At 39.5% G+C, this 19,851-nt stretch overlaps 1 protein-coding gene across 2 annotated transcripts in view; it reads right to left on the reverse strand.

Moving 5' to 3' along the window:
• Window positions 1-19,851, reverse strand: part of LOC126274083 (protocadherin-like wing polarity protein stan) — a 358,480-nt gene that overhangs the window by 124,495 nt on the left and 214,134 nt on the right. For both annotated transcript variants that reach the window (XM_049977080.1, XM_049977081.1), the window contains exons 26-29: window positions 19,057-19,256; window positions 18,700-18,909; window positions 16,015-16,201; window positions 5,352-5,494 (exon numbers count right to left, since the gene is read on the reverse strand). In XM_049977080.1, coding sequence (XP_049833037.1) covers window positions 5,352-5,494; window positions 16,015-16,201; window positions 18,700-18,909; window positions 19,057-19,256 — 740 coding nt within the window. The remainder of the gene's footprint in view (window positions 1-5,351; window positions 5,495-16,014; window positions 16,202-18,699; window positions 18,910-19,056; window positions 19,257-19,851) is intronic.

Below are 19,851 nucleotides of genomic sequence, written 5' to 3' on the forward strand. Positions count from 1 at the left end.
GGTTCTGGGTGACTTTTTTTAAAATCTATCCATTTTCCTGAACCTCTCCAGTCCTTTTCCTTCACCCTTCTTCCTTCCCCTTTAATTTTTCCACCAGGAGGAGGAGCCACTGGCTCCGAAAGCTAGTGAAAGTTCAATCCTTTAGTGTATGTCTTCCCCTGCCGCCGCCTGGTGAGTAGGTTTCTCTATCTATCCGTTTATATTATATTATCAATAATTGATTTTTGTTGTTGTTATCTTTTGATGATGTGTAGCATTTTCTGTTCTCCTCTCATCACAAGCAGACACACATACTCACTGCTTGTGTTGAGTTTTACCAGTGTCATACACAGCCACAGCCATCGTATCGAGCTTCGGCGGCCAGACTTCATGGCTTCAGTCATGAGTATCAGGTCATTACTGCTAAATCTCAAGAGCGTTATGTAGACACCATGGTCCACAATGCAATCATTCGTTCAGCCTCAGATAAGGTCCACATACCCTGCAGTTTGAGGACCCTAAGTCGGAAGTGGTTGATTTATTGCACAGTCATTCAAGGTCTCCCACACTGTAGGCCATCAGTTAGAGATTGGTGTGATGCCACCATTGTTGAAAGCATGCAGCCTAGTGCACTGGGGGAAAAAGAAGCCAACTTGGCTGATGCAGACAAACAAACCATCAGCAGCAGGGACAGTAAATGCCATTTCCTTCAAGTCCCTCTCGTTTAATGCAGCATGAGCAGGCATCCTGTCACATGTGGTGGGCCTCTTGGTGATGTTAAAAAGAAGAAGAAGAAGAAGAAGAAGAAAAGGTCACACAATCGCAACCTGTCAATCTCAGTCCTCCTCAAGAGTCATTGCAGGAATCAATGGATAGTGATATTCACACTGCTTTGTCACTATATTCGCTGTTGGCTACATAACTTTTTATTGAAGTTCAAGTGATGGCTCAGCTATTCTGCCTACAAGTTGACACAGATGCCTCCGTGCCCCTATTCAATTCCCACATGTACATCAGTCACAGGTCCTCACTGTTAGTGCATGTAAAATATTGCTTGATAAATTATAACGAACAGCATATTCCTGACATGGTTTACAGTTCAGCTGCCCATTCTGTTATTAACTTGGCTGCTAATGATGCTAGTACTGAAAATTTGTTAAGATTAGATGCCTCTATTACTTTTGGCTTTTCTATTATGGATGGGATACACCGGGTGTCAGACCAAGTGCCTTATCACAAATTGGATTCCACATGTTCTGAGTTTTCGGATATGTTTTCTCCAGGGTTAGGGTGTGCAAAAAATTTTGCAGCATATATCATCTTTCAAACCCCCTGCCCACCTCTTTTTTTGGGCACAGCCAGTGCCAGTAGCTTTACACGACCAGGCCAAGCTGGAAACATATCACTTATCATCATTAGGAGTGATTAGAGTGACTTCCTAGTGAATGGACTACAACCTTAGTGACTATAGAGAAGCCATCTGGTCAACTCCAGCCCTGTGATGACTTCAAGGTCAATACTGATGCACAGTAAGTCACAAACATGTACCCCTACATCGTCTGCAGGAATTGTTCACATAGTTGGCTGGGAGTAAATTCTTTTTGAAAATTGACTTGGCCAGTGCCTTCCTTTAAGTTCCGCTGGACGAAATATCAAAACAGCGTCAATGGGTAATGTATCGGATCACTAGTACACCTGCCATCTTTCACTGTTTTTGAACAAGTTACATCAGTTATCCCTCAGTGCCTCAGCTACCTTGATGATACTGTCATGACAGGTGATACCATGGAGGGCCACCTACAAAACCTCCCTTCTTTGTTTACTGTTCTACAGGCTGTGTGTCTCAAATGTAGTCTTGCTATGTCTCAATTTTTACAGCCTTCTATTGTTTATTTGGAGCCATCATGAAATTCCCCGGCAGAGTATGTGCTGTATGGACCAGCATACAGCTTTGCCCTGTATGTCTAATCCACAGGTATCCAAACATTTTTTACAGCAGGCTGGACAACTGACAAAATGACGAGTGCAAGCCTCTCCATCATTCTGTGCTATACCTAGATACAATAATTTAAAACTGAAAATGAAATGTTTCAGACATATAGCAACCAGGAGGTCTCCTATTACTCTAAAAATAATATTTAAGACCTTCTTTTGTTCTAAAAATGTAGTGAACCCTGTCATAATCTATCAGGACTTCAGACATTCCTAGGAAAGGTGTTGTACCACCATAAGTTCATTCCCAAAGCAACTACTATCATCCACCCCTTACATCTCCACAGGGAGACATGCTCCTTTCATTTGGTCTCCCTCTTGTGAGTGTGTTTTTGTGCAGGTCAAGGATAGTCCTCACTCCATGTTGTGTCTTTGAATCTTTCAACATGGCAAGCATCTGGTCCTGGTAATGGATATGTCTCAGGGCAGTTCTGGCTCACTACCATTTAGATGGTTCTGAAAAGCCTACTGTCTTTGCATTGAAAACACTCAGCTTAGCTCAGCAACATTATTCTCAGGCACAAAAAGAAGCTCTTGGTATTCTCTGTCCTTTAAAAAAATTTTGTTTCAATTTGTATCGTATAAAATTTCATTTAATTAACAACCATAAGCCCTTGGATTCCTTGTTTGGCAAATCAACATCCTTACCAGACAAAGGTGCTTACTGTTCTTGTCCCAGTATAATAATGAGACCCATTTTTATCCCACATCACAACTTGTGAACATGGATTTTCTGTCCCAGCTCTTCATAGGCCCTGACCCCTCATTCGACCAGTAGCAACTGCTTTGCTTTCAATTGGATACAGTCAGCGAGGCACACAGTGGATGGTTTCCTCGTCACCAGTTCCCGTATTGTTGCTGCCGTGACGAACAATCTGGTGCTCTTGCAGGTCGAACATGATAGGGATAGCCACCTGTTGTCCTGGCTGGGCATCAGACCTGCTCCAGAATTTTTATGCACTGCACTATCGCCTCTCCCTCTTATATAGCATTATTCTCCCTGCTTTATGGTTCCAGGGCCCCTGTGGTGGGAGCTCCCCCACTTACTACATTAGTGTCCCTGGGAATCTGATGCACAAAATTATTCGCATGTCGCTGTCAATCAGTACGTACAACATCTTGTCAGTGTCTGCCACCAGCATTCAGATTGTAGGCTGTGTCCCACACTACTTTTTCACCATGGCCGGCCCCTACAAAGGCTTGGGAAAAAGAGTACAGCAAAATGCCAATGCCCTGTCAAGATATGTTCTCCACAGGAGGCTTGCTTTGCACCCTGGTTTTGGACAATGATCCTTAGTTTATGGCACAATCTCTCAAGAACTTTCAACCACATAATGTAATTCAACACATCACTTCACCTCTCTTCCATCCATAGTCAAATAGTCATTTTTCATTGCCCTTTCCACTACAGGGATCAGACAGACCTGGCTGTGCTCGCCCACCCATGCAGTGGGGGATTTGTAGCACCAGTGGAATCTCCCACTGCGCTGAGCCAGCCCTGTTGTTAGCCGGCATGGAAGCCAGGTCTCCATCACCAGGGAGTGCCCTCTCCAGTCCACTCTCAATGCTGCATGTATTGATGGCCCTCGTCGTGGACTCTGACACCCAGAGGCTTCTGCCCCCCATTACCAGTCCTGTCAGCATGTCGTCCTGGGGTCCTTGGGTGGCTCGGGTGCCATAACCCCAGTCACGTATGGCATGGACACCTCTGCAGTCACAGCATTTTGGACGGCAAAACCTGGTCCTCCCCCCCTCCACTCTGCCCAGAAGGAAGGAGGTGTGTAATAACCAAATGGTTACTACACCTACTACCTACAGCAGATGTAGTGGGGTTCATTATGGCAAGTGTAGTATGTGTCAGCATGCCAACCACAGTCACCTGTTCTGCATTACATTCACAGAATGGCTCCAGTGACACCAGATGAAGACAGCAGCTTTATAAGGCCATACACAGGCCTGTGTCCTCAAGCTGCCAATGAATAAGGTAGGTAGGTGTGTGTGTGTGTGTGTGTGTGTGTGTGTGTGTGTGTGTGTGTGAGAGAGAGAGAGAGAGAGAGAGAGAGAGAGAGAGAGAGAGAGAGAGACTAGTCCCAGTGCACTCCTGTGGTGTCACTATGAGAACTAATAAGTTAACATTTATTTATGACTATATCTTTCCTTGTGTTCCTACTTAGGACAAGTGGTGATACTGTCCAGAGAATATTGCAGAAGTCTGATGCTGTTTTGGTAACAAGAAATCGAGGCTATCCGACTTTTGCTATCAGCAATATCATCAGCGGAGGAGAAGAAAATACTCCAGAGGACATCAATCTAGGAATATTTCATCTCCAAAAATTTTCATCATCAATGTTCTGTGGCATGATGAGATAATTTTCTTGTATAAAACCATTTTTCCCCGATTGGTAACATTATATGACTGCAGAAAAACTTGCAGAAGTACCTGGTTGTACACTGCACTTCAAAATGGAATATGTAATTCTAGTGAAGATGGGCATTTTAGTAAACATACTTGACCAGAGAAAATTTTCTTTCATTAGCACAGTATAGACCTTCAAAACAAAAAATTAAGGAATGTAAAATTTAACTCCTTAATGTACTTTTCATGTTTCTGGCTCAATTAAATGCATGTACACATAATATGAGGTTTCTAAGAAGAAATGGCCAGTATTCAATGATGACAGGAATAGTCATTTGCAGTAAAAAAAAAAAAAAAAAAAAAAAGGGTCTAGAATATATGGGCTCTAAAATGAATTCCTTAAGAGCTATGAGTACTTCAACAGTAGAAGAAATGTGTTTACAGTAACTGTTTCACATAGCTGTTAAGGTATTCAATTTAGAGCTCATGTTTACTGTACAGTATTTTCTAGTCTTGCTACATACTATCATCTCTCAAAATATGGAAAGCAAAGAGTTTGCAGTAGAAGAGATTTGGTTCACAGTATCAATGTAGAAGTGTTCATAGCTCATAAGGTATGCATTTTAGAGACCATATTTACTAGATTTTTTTTTTCTTTTTTTTTCCTTTGAATGTTCCTCTTTGCCATATGCCTGAATACTGACCATTCTTCTTGATACACCCTGCATAGTAGGCTATGGTGTAATTCAGAAGTTGAGTTCAGTTGAAATTATTGTTGTATATTAGATATGGAACAAAATATTAGATGTGAAACAAAATACTTTTGTGAAATTACATTTTTATTATATTTTTTACCCATATTCATTATATAAAAATGTTAATATTTTGCGTGTTGATATCACATAAAAAACCAGGCTCTAGTGATGAAGAAAAGCAATGTAAATTTTTTGAAGTAAAATAATTAGAAAGTATGAGACATCAATTATTCTAAAGCTATTAATTAAATAAGTACAAAATAACAGACCTGTAATGGGGACACAAGAAACTGTGAAGTATCTGGTATTACTACACGCCTGTCTCCCGGGTCCATGCTACCAGGTAATGCAGTCTTGCTTACAGTCTCATAACCATACAGGCTTTCAGCTGTCACAATGTCCAAACCCAGAACTGAAACACATATACAGTTATGTGAGCATGAAAGATAGACAGATAGATTATGGTCAAAAACACCAGGGGATTCTTAAATGCAAATTATTCATTCAAACATATTTAAAACCATATTTCTCAACAGTTAAGTTTGTCAACTACTCAAATATATCAGTTGCAGACATCATGAGCTCATGTTCTACAGCCATTCTGGGTGAGAGGTGAGGGGCGAGGGACAGCAGTGTATAGGCGAGGGGGAGAGAACAGCACTGTCTGACGGAGTGTCCAGGGACTAGACTTACAACAAGCACAGCACCAGGAGGCTGTAGAGTGGGGAGGGGAGGGAGTGGGAGTGGGAATGGGAGAGTGAAAAATGAGAAGAGTGAGGAAGGGGAAAGATAGGCATGTGCATTAGCAGAGGGGGGGAGGGGGGGGGGCACACAAATGGGTTGAGGGGATGACAACAGGGAAGTGGAGGTGAAGAACAGTGGAGGATGGAAACTGTTGGATGGAGGGTGTGGGGACAGTATGTTACTATAGGTTGAGGCTGGGACAATTTTGAGAGTGGAGAATGTGTTGAAAGAATGACTCCCATTTGTGCAGTTCAAAAAAGCTGTAAGTGAAGGGGAGGATCCAGATGGCTGGGGTAGTGAAGCAACCACTGAAATCAAGCACGTTATGTTCAGCTGCATATTGGGACACAGGACAGTCTACTTTACTCTTTGCCACAGTTTGGTGGTTCGTTAGTTAGTTAGTTATATTACTTGTTCCATGGATCATGAACACGATTCTTTCGTAATGGTGTGGAACGTGTCAAAGTACACAAGATTCATTTATCACAAATAATCATTGTTAGTCTTATATACGGTACAATTGTTAATGCTTACTGTATTTCTTTGGCCTATGTCTAAAAATTCATCTATGGAGTAGAAGGACTTGTCATTCAGGAATTCCCTTAACTTACTTTTGAATGCCGATTGGTTGTCTGTCAGACTTTTGATATTGTTTGGCAATTGGCCAAAAATCTTTGTGGCAGTATAATTCACCCCCTTTTGTGCCAATGTCAAATTCAATGAACGGTAGTGAAGGTCACCCTGTCTCCTAGTATTGTAGCTGTGGACTGTGCTATTAATTCTGAAGTGATCTGGGTTACTAACAACAAATTTCATTAGGCTGTATATATATTGTGAAGCTACTGGCAATATCCCTAATTCTTTAAATAATTGTCTACAAGATGATCTTGGATGAGCCCCAGACATTATTCTGATAACCCGTTTTTGTGCAATAAATACCTTCTTTCTTAGTGATGAATTGCCCCAAAAGATGATTCCGTAAGAAAGCAAGGAATGAAAATATGCATGGTAAGCTAACTTACTGATATGCTTGTCTCCAAAATTTGCAATGACACTAATAGCATAGGTAGCTGAGCTCAATCGTTTCAGTAGATTGTCAATGTGTGTCTTCCAGTTTAAATTCTGATCAATACAGACACCCAGAAATTTTGAACAATCTGCTTTAGCTAAAGATTTTCCCCCACACTCTATATTTATTTCCGGTGTTATGCCTTTCCCTGTACTGAACTGTATGTACAGTGTTTTTTCAAAGTTCAATGAAAGTCCATTTGCGGAAAACCACCTAATAACTCTTTGAAAAACATTATTTGCATTTTCCTCAGCTGATTCTTGCTTTTTAGGCTTGATTACAATACTTGTGTCATCTGCAAAGAGAACCAAGTTTGCATCTTCATGAATATAATTAGGCAAGTCATTAACATATATTAAAAACAATAAAGGCCCCAAGAGAGAACCCTGTGGTACCCCATTCTTGATACATCCCCAGTCTGAATAATCTGATGCCCTTTGTGTACTATGTGGGTTTACTGTTTCAACCTTCTGCATTCTACCAGTTAAATATGAAGTGAACCATCTGTGTACTGAACCATTCATTCCATAGTACTTCAGCTTATCTAAGAGGATTTCATGATCCACACAATCAAAAGCCTTAGAGATATCACAGAAAATCCCAATTGCTGATGTTCTACTATCCAGAGCATTTAAAATTTGATCAGTGAAAGCGTGTATAGCACTATCTGTTGAAACACCTTTCTGAAAACCGAACTGACATTTTGTTAAAACGTTATTCTCACTGATGTGTAAAGTTACTCTTGAGTACATTACTTTTTCAAACACTTTTGAGAAGGATGTCAGAAGTGAAATAGGACGATAATTGTTGACGTCTGTCTTGTCACCTTTTTTATACAAGGGTTTAACTATGGCATATTTCAATCTGTCAGGAAATATTCCCTGATTCAATGAGCTATTACATATGTGGCTAAGAACTCGACTTATCGGGTGTCCTGATGGACAGCCAATTGGTATTCATACTAATATAAAAGGCTGTGCAATGATTGCAGCTGAGCTGGCACATAACATGTCTACTTTCATAGGTGGCCCAACCTCTGATGGGGTGGAATAAGCCTCCTCCCTCACCCAATGAAAGCCTGGGCCACCTGTAAAAGCAGCCGTGTGATATACTAGATCTGCTGCAATCACTGTACTAAATTTTATACTGGTATGACCATCAACCAGCTGTCCACCATGATAAACAAACATTGACAAACTGTGGCTACAACCAAAGTTGTCCACTCTATGGCGCAAGATGCAGCTGAACATAACAAGCTTGATTCGATGGCTGCTTCACAACCCGAGTCATATGGATCCTCCCCTCTCCCAATAGCTTTCCTGAACTGCACAAATCCTCTACCCAAGACTCCCTCCCCCCCCCCCCCCCCCCCCCCGGTCATATCACATCCTACCTAGCCTGATCTCCCACTCCCTTTGTGAGACGCCATCTGCCAATCCATCCGCCATCTTTCTCCTGCCTCCTCGTTTCTTTTTTTGTCCACTCCCCACCGCTCTGCCCCACAGCCTCCTAATGCTGCACCTATTGGCAGTCTAATCCCTGCATACTTTTCACTCCCCCCACCCGTACACTGCCATCCCTTCCCGTTCTCCGCCCCCTCCAGACTGCTGCTCCTGTTTTACATGACAGATGTATTCCAGTCCCAGCTGCCGGAGATGGTGGTCATGTGTGCATGAGGTGTGCTTGCTTGTTTGAAAGTATGTGTATGTGTGTTTTCTTTTCTGACAAGTACCCATCTGCAACTTACAGCAAGTAGTAATATATGTTTTCCTTGTAATGTTGACATTCCAACCTGGAGTTTCCATTGTTTGATATAGATGGGTACTATGTAATTCTCTCCACAGTGTTCTATACAGCTAGAAGGGAGCTGGATTCTTAGTCATTGTGTATGACAGCCGTAACATTTTTCCAGGAAAGACACCTTCGCCCCACCGTGAGAGATGCTTGCTATCCAATTAACAGAGAGACTATATCTCCCCAGAATTTCCTGCCCAGTTGTCTTATCTAAACAGATAAAATAACATAACTAAGCCTGTGTTTATACGGTGGAGTTATTTTCATTGTAATAAGCGAGAACTTATTTGCAGTTGTTAACTGTGATTATATGTAAAACAATGTTCCCATGAACAATGGCAAAAAAGTGTTCAATTTGTAAGTAAGATATGCCAGTGTACTATTTAGTGAAGGCAGGAAAGGGACTGGATGGGTAAACATGGAATGCTGTCTGTCATTGACAGCATATTGTAAAGCCAAAACATATTGTAGTCACTTGGAGGTGAACTACTTGATGCCCAGAAAGCTATTACACTTCTCTCACCAACAATTGCATTATTGGTATGCTGCATAAATCTCTTCCTTTCAAGAACTGTTGGCACTTGAAGAGTGGGCTGTACTGAGTAGAGTCACTTGCCACACATCCAGAGTACATCTTCCAAAATGGGTGTGAATATGTTTGATGGAATAGGATTGATCATGTTCATGGCTAATGCTGAAATATCTGAAATTACATAACATGTAGGAGATCTTTGTCTGTTGCATGGATAGCCAATTTAAGCCAATGGACCTCTTCAGGTGGGACAGCTGAAGCTGAGGTTGTACATTTGATAACTCTCATGTTGCAAAAAGTATTCCAGCCATTGATAGTGGAGACAAAGAAATCCACATAGTTGAATACATTTTGCAGGCATGTTACACCTGGGACAGGACCTTCACTGTGGTAGACAGCTGAAAACTCCAAAGAACTATTTACATAATAGCTCACTTAACAACTGGAAATAATTACTCACTTAATAAACTTAAAATAACTTCAACTATATAAATAAGAACTCAATAAAGATATTTTGTCAATTCACATGAAAGAACTGGACAGGAAATGCTAGGAAGGTACAGTCTGTCTGTAAACTGCAAGCTTTACCCAGAAAAATTCTAAAGCTGCCATAAAGGAGGACTAGAAATCAATTTCCCCTCTTACAGGGTAAAACAGTGTCATGAGATTTAAATGATTTCTGTCCTTATGTGTTTCTTGCATTAATATTATTGGTAATTCATATCTTTGTTCCACATAGAGTTGACACACTTTGTGGAAAATACATACAACCCCCTCCCCCCACTATGTCAGCACATTTTACTGCCAGTGATTCATTATGTGAGTCGCAGAAGGGTCAGTATAACGTTGTGAAGCACAGCACCCTGTAGTTGCTTTCTGTGATGTAGTGGAGTGGAGAGAAAAGGGAATTGCCTACTGGTTCCTGAGTTTGTAAGCCTATGAAGTATGACCACGATCTGTCAGCCTACCTTCCCTCACGCCTGTAACCTGCAAATCACCTTTCCACCATGTTGTGCCCTCAGAACACAATTTATCCCTTAATGTGATTCTATTGCACTTAGATGTGGCACACACATTTAATATTTTTTCTTAACCCAATTCACCCAACAATAAGGATTAATTTTGCACCACTGAAACACTATTTTTTAATAATCTGCAACTCTTCCATTACTTTCAATGTGGACACTATTAGTCCTGGAGAAAAAATGTATATGATGAGTATGAACTTTCTTTGCAGGAGATTTGATGAAGTTCAATTTTGTAATGGGAAACATTTTTCCTACAACCTGTCATTTTTTAGATATTTATGAAAAACACAAAAAAGGAACCTTTAAACGAAGTGCCCTTCTCCCCCCCTCCCGCCCCACCGGTCCCACCTTTTAGAATTTTGTCGTGATGCTTCCCCTCTATCATTGTACAAAAAATTGTGGGTAAACAATTTTTTTCGCTTACATTTTCTTTGTCGACTGGACTATAAAGCTTTTAGCTCCTTGTAAGTACTGAAGCAAGATGACACAACACTCTTGGAGTGTGAAGCACAAAACAGGGCCAGTATGGAATAATCAGGTACCATGATGTAGCAGCTTCACGAATGATCTTGCACAGAAATACTTCAATGGGGTGAATCCATTGTGTGGAAACTGTGATGAAGCACTCCTCTTGGAACAATGTATTTAACTAAAATGGGGCAAATAATAAAAAAATTGCAGGGACTGATGACCTCAGATGTCCCATAGTGCTTAGAACCATTCAAACCATTTAAAAAATTGCATCTCTTAAAAAATTATTTTAAGAAATGTTTAAACACATGAAAGATGTCCACAAATATTCAGTTGCTTCTGATCTAACTGATCTAAGTAGAGACAGATGAAGAATTAACAGCTAACAAAAGATTATTTAATAGATATTACAACACCAGAAAACAATATGATGAATGAATCAGAGTGCCAAGTCAGTGTTACTGCTTCTTGTAATGACAGTGCCCACATAGTGTAACATGATTATGGATTTCTGCTCCGCTGACACACAACACCAGAATTGTGGTGCCTGTTCAGGAGCAGTAATCATATCAGGATTGCTATGCAGTCACTGTTGGTTACTGCACTGCCACCGACAGCAAGCTGCAACTAATCTATATTCACAATGCCATTGCCACGTATTTGAAAAGAGAAAACTATGTTATATTCACATTTAGCAAACTTTCATTATCTGCATATGATCACAACAACCATTTGACAATGACCAGCTATGTATCACCAAGACCATAATCCTTTTTTTAAAGAGTGTTCACATGGTGCAGCAGTTTAGTACTGCATCTAAGTCACGCATTGGCAGCAACAACAAAAACTTACTATACTGAGCCAAGGTAAGCTTATATTTGCAAGAATGGAAGTGACTACTGATGACAATCTCAGTCCAATATGTTTCATGGCTTCAAAGGTACCATTTAGAAGTGTAGCAGAAATGGGACCCCACTGAAGCATAATACTGATTACTGTGATGGCTCTCTTGCACTCGTGCCCAGCATACCGTACAAGAAGAATTGTCATTGTATTAAAAATTAATGCATACAATAAAAATGTTCTGGTAAATAGCGTCAAAGTAATTTTAGGAGTAAAACATCACCACTTCTTTCCTGCCTAATTCTTAAAAATGTGTTATAATAAAAACAATGATAAACAAATTTATCAGGTAACAGGTTAGAGGGGAAAACATACTCATCACAAAAGTGAAAATGAAATGGGGCTAGGCATGACATGTAAACAGGTGAATGGATAGTGGATGGTCCAATGGAACTCATTACTGCATTTCAAGAGATGATGAAAGACAAAAAGGATCACCTAAAAGAAGGTGAACAAATAACAGTACCAACATGTAGGATCAGGATAGGTGCCAATAGGTAAGGACACAAAAATTTCACAAAAACAATAATGTGAAATTAGCAGTTTCAAGTGAAATAACTTGAAACTGGTAATTTTTGCGAGACATAGCTAAATTTGAGATTTTCGCAAATAAAAATGTTATAAATCTGAGGATGTCAGTTTACTAATACTTGAAACTAAGAGTTACTGAATGTGAAAATGGCATTTTGACTTACAATCTTCTAAACAGTGAGGTCTGCATACAATCCCTAAACTGACAGGTCATTTGCCACATAACAGACTTCGACTTGACGATGAATATAGTAAAAAGAAACATGGAATATGGTAAAAAACATCAAATTTTGCAAAAAAAAAAAACAATCTAGAATTTGACAATATAACACCAGATTAATAATTCCAATTCCAAAGAATGCAGGTGCTAATGCATGTGAAAATTACTTAGCTGTCGGTTTAATAAGTCACAGTTGCAAAATATTAATACGAATCCATTTTGAAGAATGGAAAAACTGGTAGAAGCTGACCTCAGGGAACATCAGTTTGGATTCATGAGAAATGCAGGAACACTTGAGGCAATATTGACCCTATGACTTCTCGTAGAAGATAAATTAAGGAAAGGTAAACCTACACTATGTGATCAAAAGTATCCAGACACCCCCAAAACATATGTTTTCCACTCTGAGTGCATTGTGCTGCCACTTACTGCCAGGTATTCCATTCCAGTGACCTCAGTAGTCATTAGACATCATGAGAGAGCAGAATGGGGTGCTCAACGGAATTCACAGACTTCGAATGTGGTCAGGTGATTGGGTGTCACATGTGTCATAAGTGTACGTGAGATTTCCACACTTCTAAACATCCCTCAGACCACTGTTTCTGATGTGAAAATGAAGTGGAAACGTGAAGGGACACGTTCAGCACAAAAGCATACAGGCCGACCTTGTCTGTTGAATGACAAGAGAACCCCGACAGTTGAAGAGGGTCGTAATGTGTAATAGGCAGACATCTATACAGATCATCACACAGGAATTCCAGACTGCATCAGGATCCACTGCAAGTACTATGACAGTTAGTTGGGAGGTGAGAAAACTTGGATTTCATGGTCGAGCAGCTGCTCATAACCCACACATCATGCCAGTAAATGCCAATCAATGTCTCACTTGGTGTAAAGAACGTAAACATTGGACAATTGAACAGTGGAAAAATGTTATGTGGAATGACAAATCACAGTACACAATGTGGTGATCCGATGGCAGGGTGTGGGTATGGCAAATGCCTGGTGAAAGTCATCTGCCAGTATGTGTAGTGCCAACAGTAAAATTCGGATGCAGTGGTATTATGGTGTGGTCATGTTTTTCATGGAGGGGGCTTGCACCCCTTGTTGTTTTGCATGGCACTACCACAGCACAGGCCTACATTGATGTTTTAAGCAGCTTCTTGCTTCCCACTGTTGATGAGCAATTCAGTGCTGGCGACTGCATCTTTCAACACGATTGAGCACCTGTTCATAATGCACGGCCTGTTGAGGAGTGGTTACACGACAATAACAGCTTTGTAATGGACTCTCCTGCACAGAGTCCTGACCTGAATCATACAGAACAGCTTTGGGATGTTTTGGAACACTGACTTTGTGCCAAGCCTCACCGACTGACATCGATGCCTCTCCTCTGTGCACCTCTCCATGAAGAATGGGCACCATTCCCCAAGAAACCTTCCAACACTTGACTGAATGTATGCCTGCAAGAGTGGAAGCTGTAATCAAGGCTAAGGGTGGGCCAACACCATACTGAATTCCAGCATTACTGATGTAGGGCACCATGAACTTTTAAGTCATTTTCAGCCAGGTGTGCAGATACTTTTGATCGCATAGCGTATATTTAAAGCACTTGTAGAATTAGACAACATTTTTGAGAATGTTGACTTGACTACTCTCCTTCAAATTCTAAAGATGGCAGGGGTAAAATACAGGCAGCAAAAGGCTATTTCCAATTTGTACAGAAACTAGATGGCAGTTATGAGTTGAGGGGGCACAAAAGGGAAGCAGTGGTTGAGAAGGGAGTGAGACAGTGTTTCAGCCTATTCCCGATATTATTAAATCTGTATACTGAGCAAGCAGTACAGGAAACAAAAGAAAAATTTGGAGTAGGAATTAAATTCCATGGCAAAGAAATAAAAACTTTGAGGTTTGCTGCTAACATTGTAATTCTGTCAGAGTCAGCAAAGGTCTTGGAAGAGCTGTTGAACCGAATGGACAAAGTCTTGAAAGGTGACATAAGATGAACATCAACAAAAACAAAATGAGGATAATGGAATGTAGTCAAATTAAATCAGATGATGCCAAGGGAATCAGATTCTGAAATGAGACATTTAAAGTAGTACATGAGTTTTACTATTTGGGAAGCAAAATACTGATGATGGTCTAAGTAGAGAGGATAAAAATGTAAACTGGTAATGGCAAGAAAAGCATTTCTGAAGAAGAGAAATTTGTTAACATCGAGTACAGTTCTTTCTGAAAGTATTTGTATGGAGTGTGGACTTGTATGGAAATGAAACATTGATGATAAACAGTTTAGACAAGAAGAGATTTGAAGCTTTTGAAATTTGGTGCTACAGAAGAATGCTCAAGATTAGACAGGTAGACCACATAACTAACGAGGAGGTATTAAATGGAATTGGGGAGAAGAGAAATTTGTGGTACAACCTGACTAGAAGAAGGGATTGGTTGGTAGGACACGTTCTGAGGTACCAAGAGGTAGCCAATTTAGTACTGGAGAGATGCATGGGGGGGGGGGGGGGGGGTAAAAAATCACAGAGGGAGACCAAGAGATGAATACAGTAAGCTGATTCAAAAGGATGTAGGTTGCACTCGTTACTCGGAGATGAAGAGGCTTGCACAGGTTAGAGTAGCAAGGACAGTTGCATAAAACTAGTCTTTGAACTTACCACCACCACCACCACCACCACCACCACCACCAACAACAACAACAACTTTGGCAAAATAAATGACACTGCATTTGGCAAAAAGTACCATCAAATTTGGCAAAAAATAACACCAAATTTGGAAAAGAAAAATTGAATTTGTCCAAAAAGTAACACCGAGTTTGGCAAAGAAGTTATACCGTATTTAGCAAAAAAGTAACACCAAATTTGACAAACAAATATACCATATTTTGCAAAAACTAACAACGAATTTGGCAAAAACAAGATCGAATTGATTTTCATAAATAATAATGAATCTAGCAAAAAAATCCATTTTTGGAAAAAAATAACACTGGTTTTGGTAAATAGTAACACCAAATTTGCTCATAAATTAAAATCATGTTTTCCTGTTGCTACTTATGTAAGAAATTTAATCAAAGGAAAAGTCTAGAGGATGTCTTTACCCAGCTATGCAAGTCAAATGGCTGCTGGTGTTGATGGTGATGAAGTTATACCAAAAGCAGATGGTAGGGCAGCTCTGTTTACTATGTAATTTCTAGGGAATAATTACTTTGCAGTGAGTAAAGATAATTGCTTCTGCAGTGCATTCCAATGCACTTAAAAAATAAATAACCTGTCAGGGGGGAGGGGAGGGGGTGGGGGGAGACATATGCAACAATAAGTGAAAGAAATTCCACTGAGCAGCTAGTATAGCAGTTTAGTTGTCAAATCATACTGAAATTTTATAATATTATTCTGATGGAAAAAGTAAAAACTGTCTCAGTACTCAATATGGCAGACAGTGAATGACATTCATGAAAGATTAATTATGGTGTGAGACTAAAGTTATAAAACAGGACAAAAAATGTAGTTTTAAATTTTTACATCTTCATAATTACTCTGTGATTCATAATTAAGTGCCTGGAAGAGGGTACATTATACCACAATAACAACATTAATAGTAATAATAATAACCATAAAGTGCACAAACCTACCCATATTGTCAGCAACAATTTCAAATGGATCTGTGTAAGTGTCTTGTTGACTTTTGGTTAATGTAGCAATGTATTTATCAACAGACTGGAGCAGATCTTCTGCAGTGTCTCCAGTTAGGCTTTCAATGCGTTCCCAATGTTCCTCATATTTGGAATCTAAAATGATACTTGTGGTTTCCACCATATTCTGGAAAGAGAAAGATATTCATTGTGTGTACTTTATACATGTAAGAACCACAGAAAAATCATTAATTTTCATGTACTTAATCATTCTCAAGATAGGTTTTTATTTCTAATTTTAGTTATCTCTCTCTTGGCCGATGACCATAGTGCTCAGAGCCATTTTATCTCTCTCTTACATATGCATTATGCACATCTGATATTTCAACATTGTCCTAAGAAATACACCACATCCTATTACAAACTACCATGTATCATCCATCATCAGCAATATTCATCAAAGCAAAATCTGTCGATAAAGAATCTAAGTTACAGAATAAATCTCAACGAAATAGCCAATTTGTCTAAGATTCAACCATTTCCTAGATACTATGTTAATTTAGCAAAACAAGTGAAAACAGAATAAGAAACTAAAATTGATAATGATGCCAAAGTTAGTTAGTTGCAATATGTTATTTTTCTGTACTGAAATCAATGTTATTCATGTGGTGAAGCAGACATCATTATCACAGCTAATATAATACAGAGTAGACTTTAATGGACAGGTATTTTGTGTTACTAGTATGAACCTGTCCTTATAGCATGGTGATTACCATGTAGCATAAAAACTGAGCAGTGGTTGCAAAAGAACTAGTGTATTTGTGAATCATAACACATGATGCTCTCTCTTTAACAGGGTAGGTCTTAAAAGTCTTGGAATTATAAGTCAGTGTTCTGCTAACCTTGATCAGGATGTAAGAGGTAAAAAGAAATCAATGTCTTCATAATAACTTGCTCATTTGTTAATGTGTTTTGTGTCTGAGCTTTTGTAATTATAAGTGCACAATTTTAAGCAATCATTTCATGTAAAATGTTCAAAAACAGATTCCATCACCCTAATACTTTGCATAGCTTGTGATCTTCCTGGCTTTAAACTGTGTACAGGACACAACATCCTAGAATTTGTTTTCCACTGCCACTAAAAAATAAAAATCTTAGAAAAATATGAAGAAGAGCCAAAAGGATATGCCAAGCCATACAAAATATTATACAACATATCACAATCATATAATATAATGGAGAGACTCGCGAGCATGAAATGCAATATGAACATAGCAGCAATGTGGTGCAGGTAACACACTTCCGGAAAAATGTGATAAAGGTGACAATCAAGATTAGAGTAGGGCATGTTTTAATTAGCTAGGGTGAAGGCTTCAAGTCAAATAAAGAATGAGATCCAGCACTCTGACTGCTTAAACCACATATGAAAACAGATCAACATTCCCCCTCTGTTCATAGATTAGCGTCTATTAGGACATTTTTTGCCGAGTTGCACTGTTTTGCAACTGTTTTCTTACTTATAACATTTTTTATGGTTCACATGGCCTTCTGGCTCATCTTAAAATACTGCGCTATGATTTCATTCAGTAACAGCCCCAGGGCAGCATTCAGTGTGTCCCATGGGTTGCAGCCCAAATGGTGAGAACCTGAGGAAGATGACTAGGGATATTAGTCAAAACAGTATGACAGTAAAATGACAACTTGGCAGCAAACCTCAAACTTTCCAACCTTTTATTTAAACCTTTATATTTTTTGGTTGAAAACCTCTTTTTCAGTACTCTTTCAACTGCTGCAGCATCATGGTGCAAGAAGAGGGTGGGCAAGGGAAGATTTAGAATGGAACTCTGATCAACAGAGTTAGGTTCTCTTTGTAGGCAAGTGCAGAATTTGTCCAATGGCTCATGATCATCGTACATCTGCGTGCAGTTGGCCAGATGTCTCAGATGTACAGTCCCACAGTAGGGAGGTGGATCAGTCATGCCCTAGGCTGGTATTATGTATGGGTGTCCAGTCCTTTTCTTCTCTATTGAGGGTAACTGTAGGGTTGTGCAGGATCATTGAGCCAGATGCACAACTTCACAGCTTCTGATCTGTAGGTATCTCTCTCCTACTTTCCAATCATCACAAAAATTTTCCCACATACCTTGCAGTACTAGTACTCCCAGAGGAAATGGATCACTAGTTTCACAAGTTATGCAAGTGAACCTTTGTGAAGATTGGAAGGTAGATAAATATACTTGTGAGAGTAAAGCTGTGAGGATGATTTGTGCCTAGATAGCTCACTCAGCAAGAGCCACGATTGGCCATTGTGACAATTGTTAGTACACCCAAGTCCCCTTCCTCTAGTTGGAAGAAAGACAAGATCCCAGGTCCAAGACCAAGTCTAGCACAAAGCCAGATAGTTTCACTTGTCCTAATGGTTGTAAGTTTGTTCTGGTAAATAGATACCCAAAAAGTAAAACAACAGACATTACAAAGAATGAAGATTGTCAATCAGCCAGTCCATGCAGCTTCAAAGGGACTGACAGTGAAATAAACTTGTATGGATTACCATCTACTTGGAGAACAAAGGAAATTATAACTTAATGAACAGGTACACTCTCTTTTGACTCACCAACAAACCTCTCACAGGTGTCTTAATCAACAAAGCCACAATTTCACACAAAAATTGTAATTGTAGAATACCTTGATATAATCCTTGTCTTGACTGTGTGTGAGATTAAGACCATTTTCATTAGTTTCATGCATCATAAGCTCTCTTAGCAACTGTTGTGATATGAGGACATCTGCTCCATGCAACATCTCTGTTTTATTGGTTGCACGATGTAGGTCAGATGCAACCTTTATTGCAACAAATGTTGTTACACTCAAGTCCCCTCCCTCTAGCTGCATCAGCTGTAAAGTGCAGGACACGATGAAAATACAGTGCTTTAAAATAGAAGAAGCTCTAATTAAATGTGTTTAGAATTGTCACAATGATTTTGGTACAAACAGACAACTACTTTAAAAATTTCTTTGAAAAGTGTAAAATTAATGACATACCACTTTCCGCAAATCGAGGAAAGGGTCTGATGTGCAATTAAATAAATCTGGTTCTTGCCAACCTCCCAACTCTTCATCACATGCTCTAGAAGCTTTGCCTTGTGAATGACTAGGACATGATTCTAGAGCAATGTGTCCAAACTTAGTGCGTTCCCACCATAGACCACCAGCAAAACTCCGAGGGCAACCGTCGTATACCACTATAATGCGAGAGACAAAAAATTATGTAAATGTTTAAAACCATGAGCAACAACCTTACACTCAACATTAATACACTCACTCAACCTAATTTGTGGACTGTAGAGTTTCAAGAACAGCAGAAGTATGTTAACCTTTTATATTATTTACTTACTCGTAACACAAGATCTTCAGAGCACTAATAATGCTGCTTCAACAAACTTTTTGAATGCAAAGGTGCAACTAAAGATACATGAACACATGCACACGAACCATTTAAAGAATATTCTCTGCATCTACTGAACTTCATGTATAGTTCACTGAAATCTGAGAATGAGCATTAGCTTAAATGAACAGTACAGTTTGGAGAATAAAATACCAAACAACTGTTGATACACAGATAATAAATTAGATACATAGGGAATAAACTGTACATGAGAGAATACCATCACAGAGCAGATATAAAATGATTTTCTCATCCGCTCTGTGATGGTCTTGCCTCAAGTACAGTCTGTTATCTTCAGACAGTACGGATCAAGCTTGCAAGTTCTCTCTCTCAGGTCATGAAAGTGACCCCTCACTTTCACCACTATTTTAAGGTTAAGACACTTTTTGAAA

This window comes from Schistocerca gregaria, chromosome 1 (genome assembly GCF_023897955.1).
Source record: "Schistocerca gregaria isolate iqSchGreg1 chromosome 1, iqSchGreg1.2, whole genome shotgun sequence".
In the NCBI taxonomy this organism is placed as follows: Eukaryota; Metazoa; Arthropoda; class Insecta; order Orthoptera; family Acrididae; genus Schistocerca; species Schistocerca gregaria.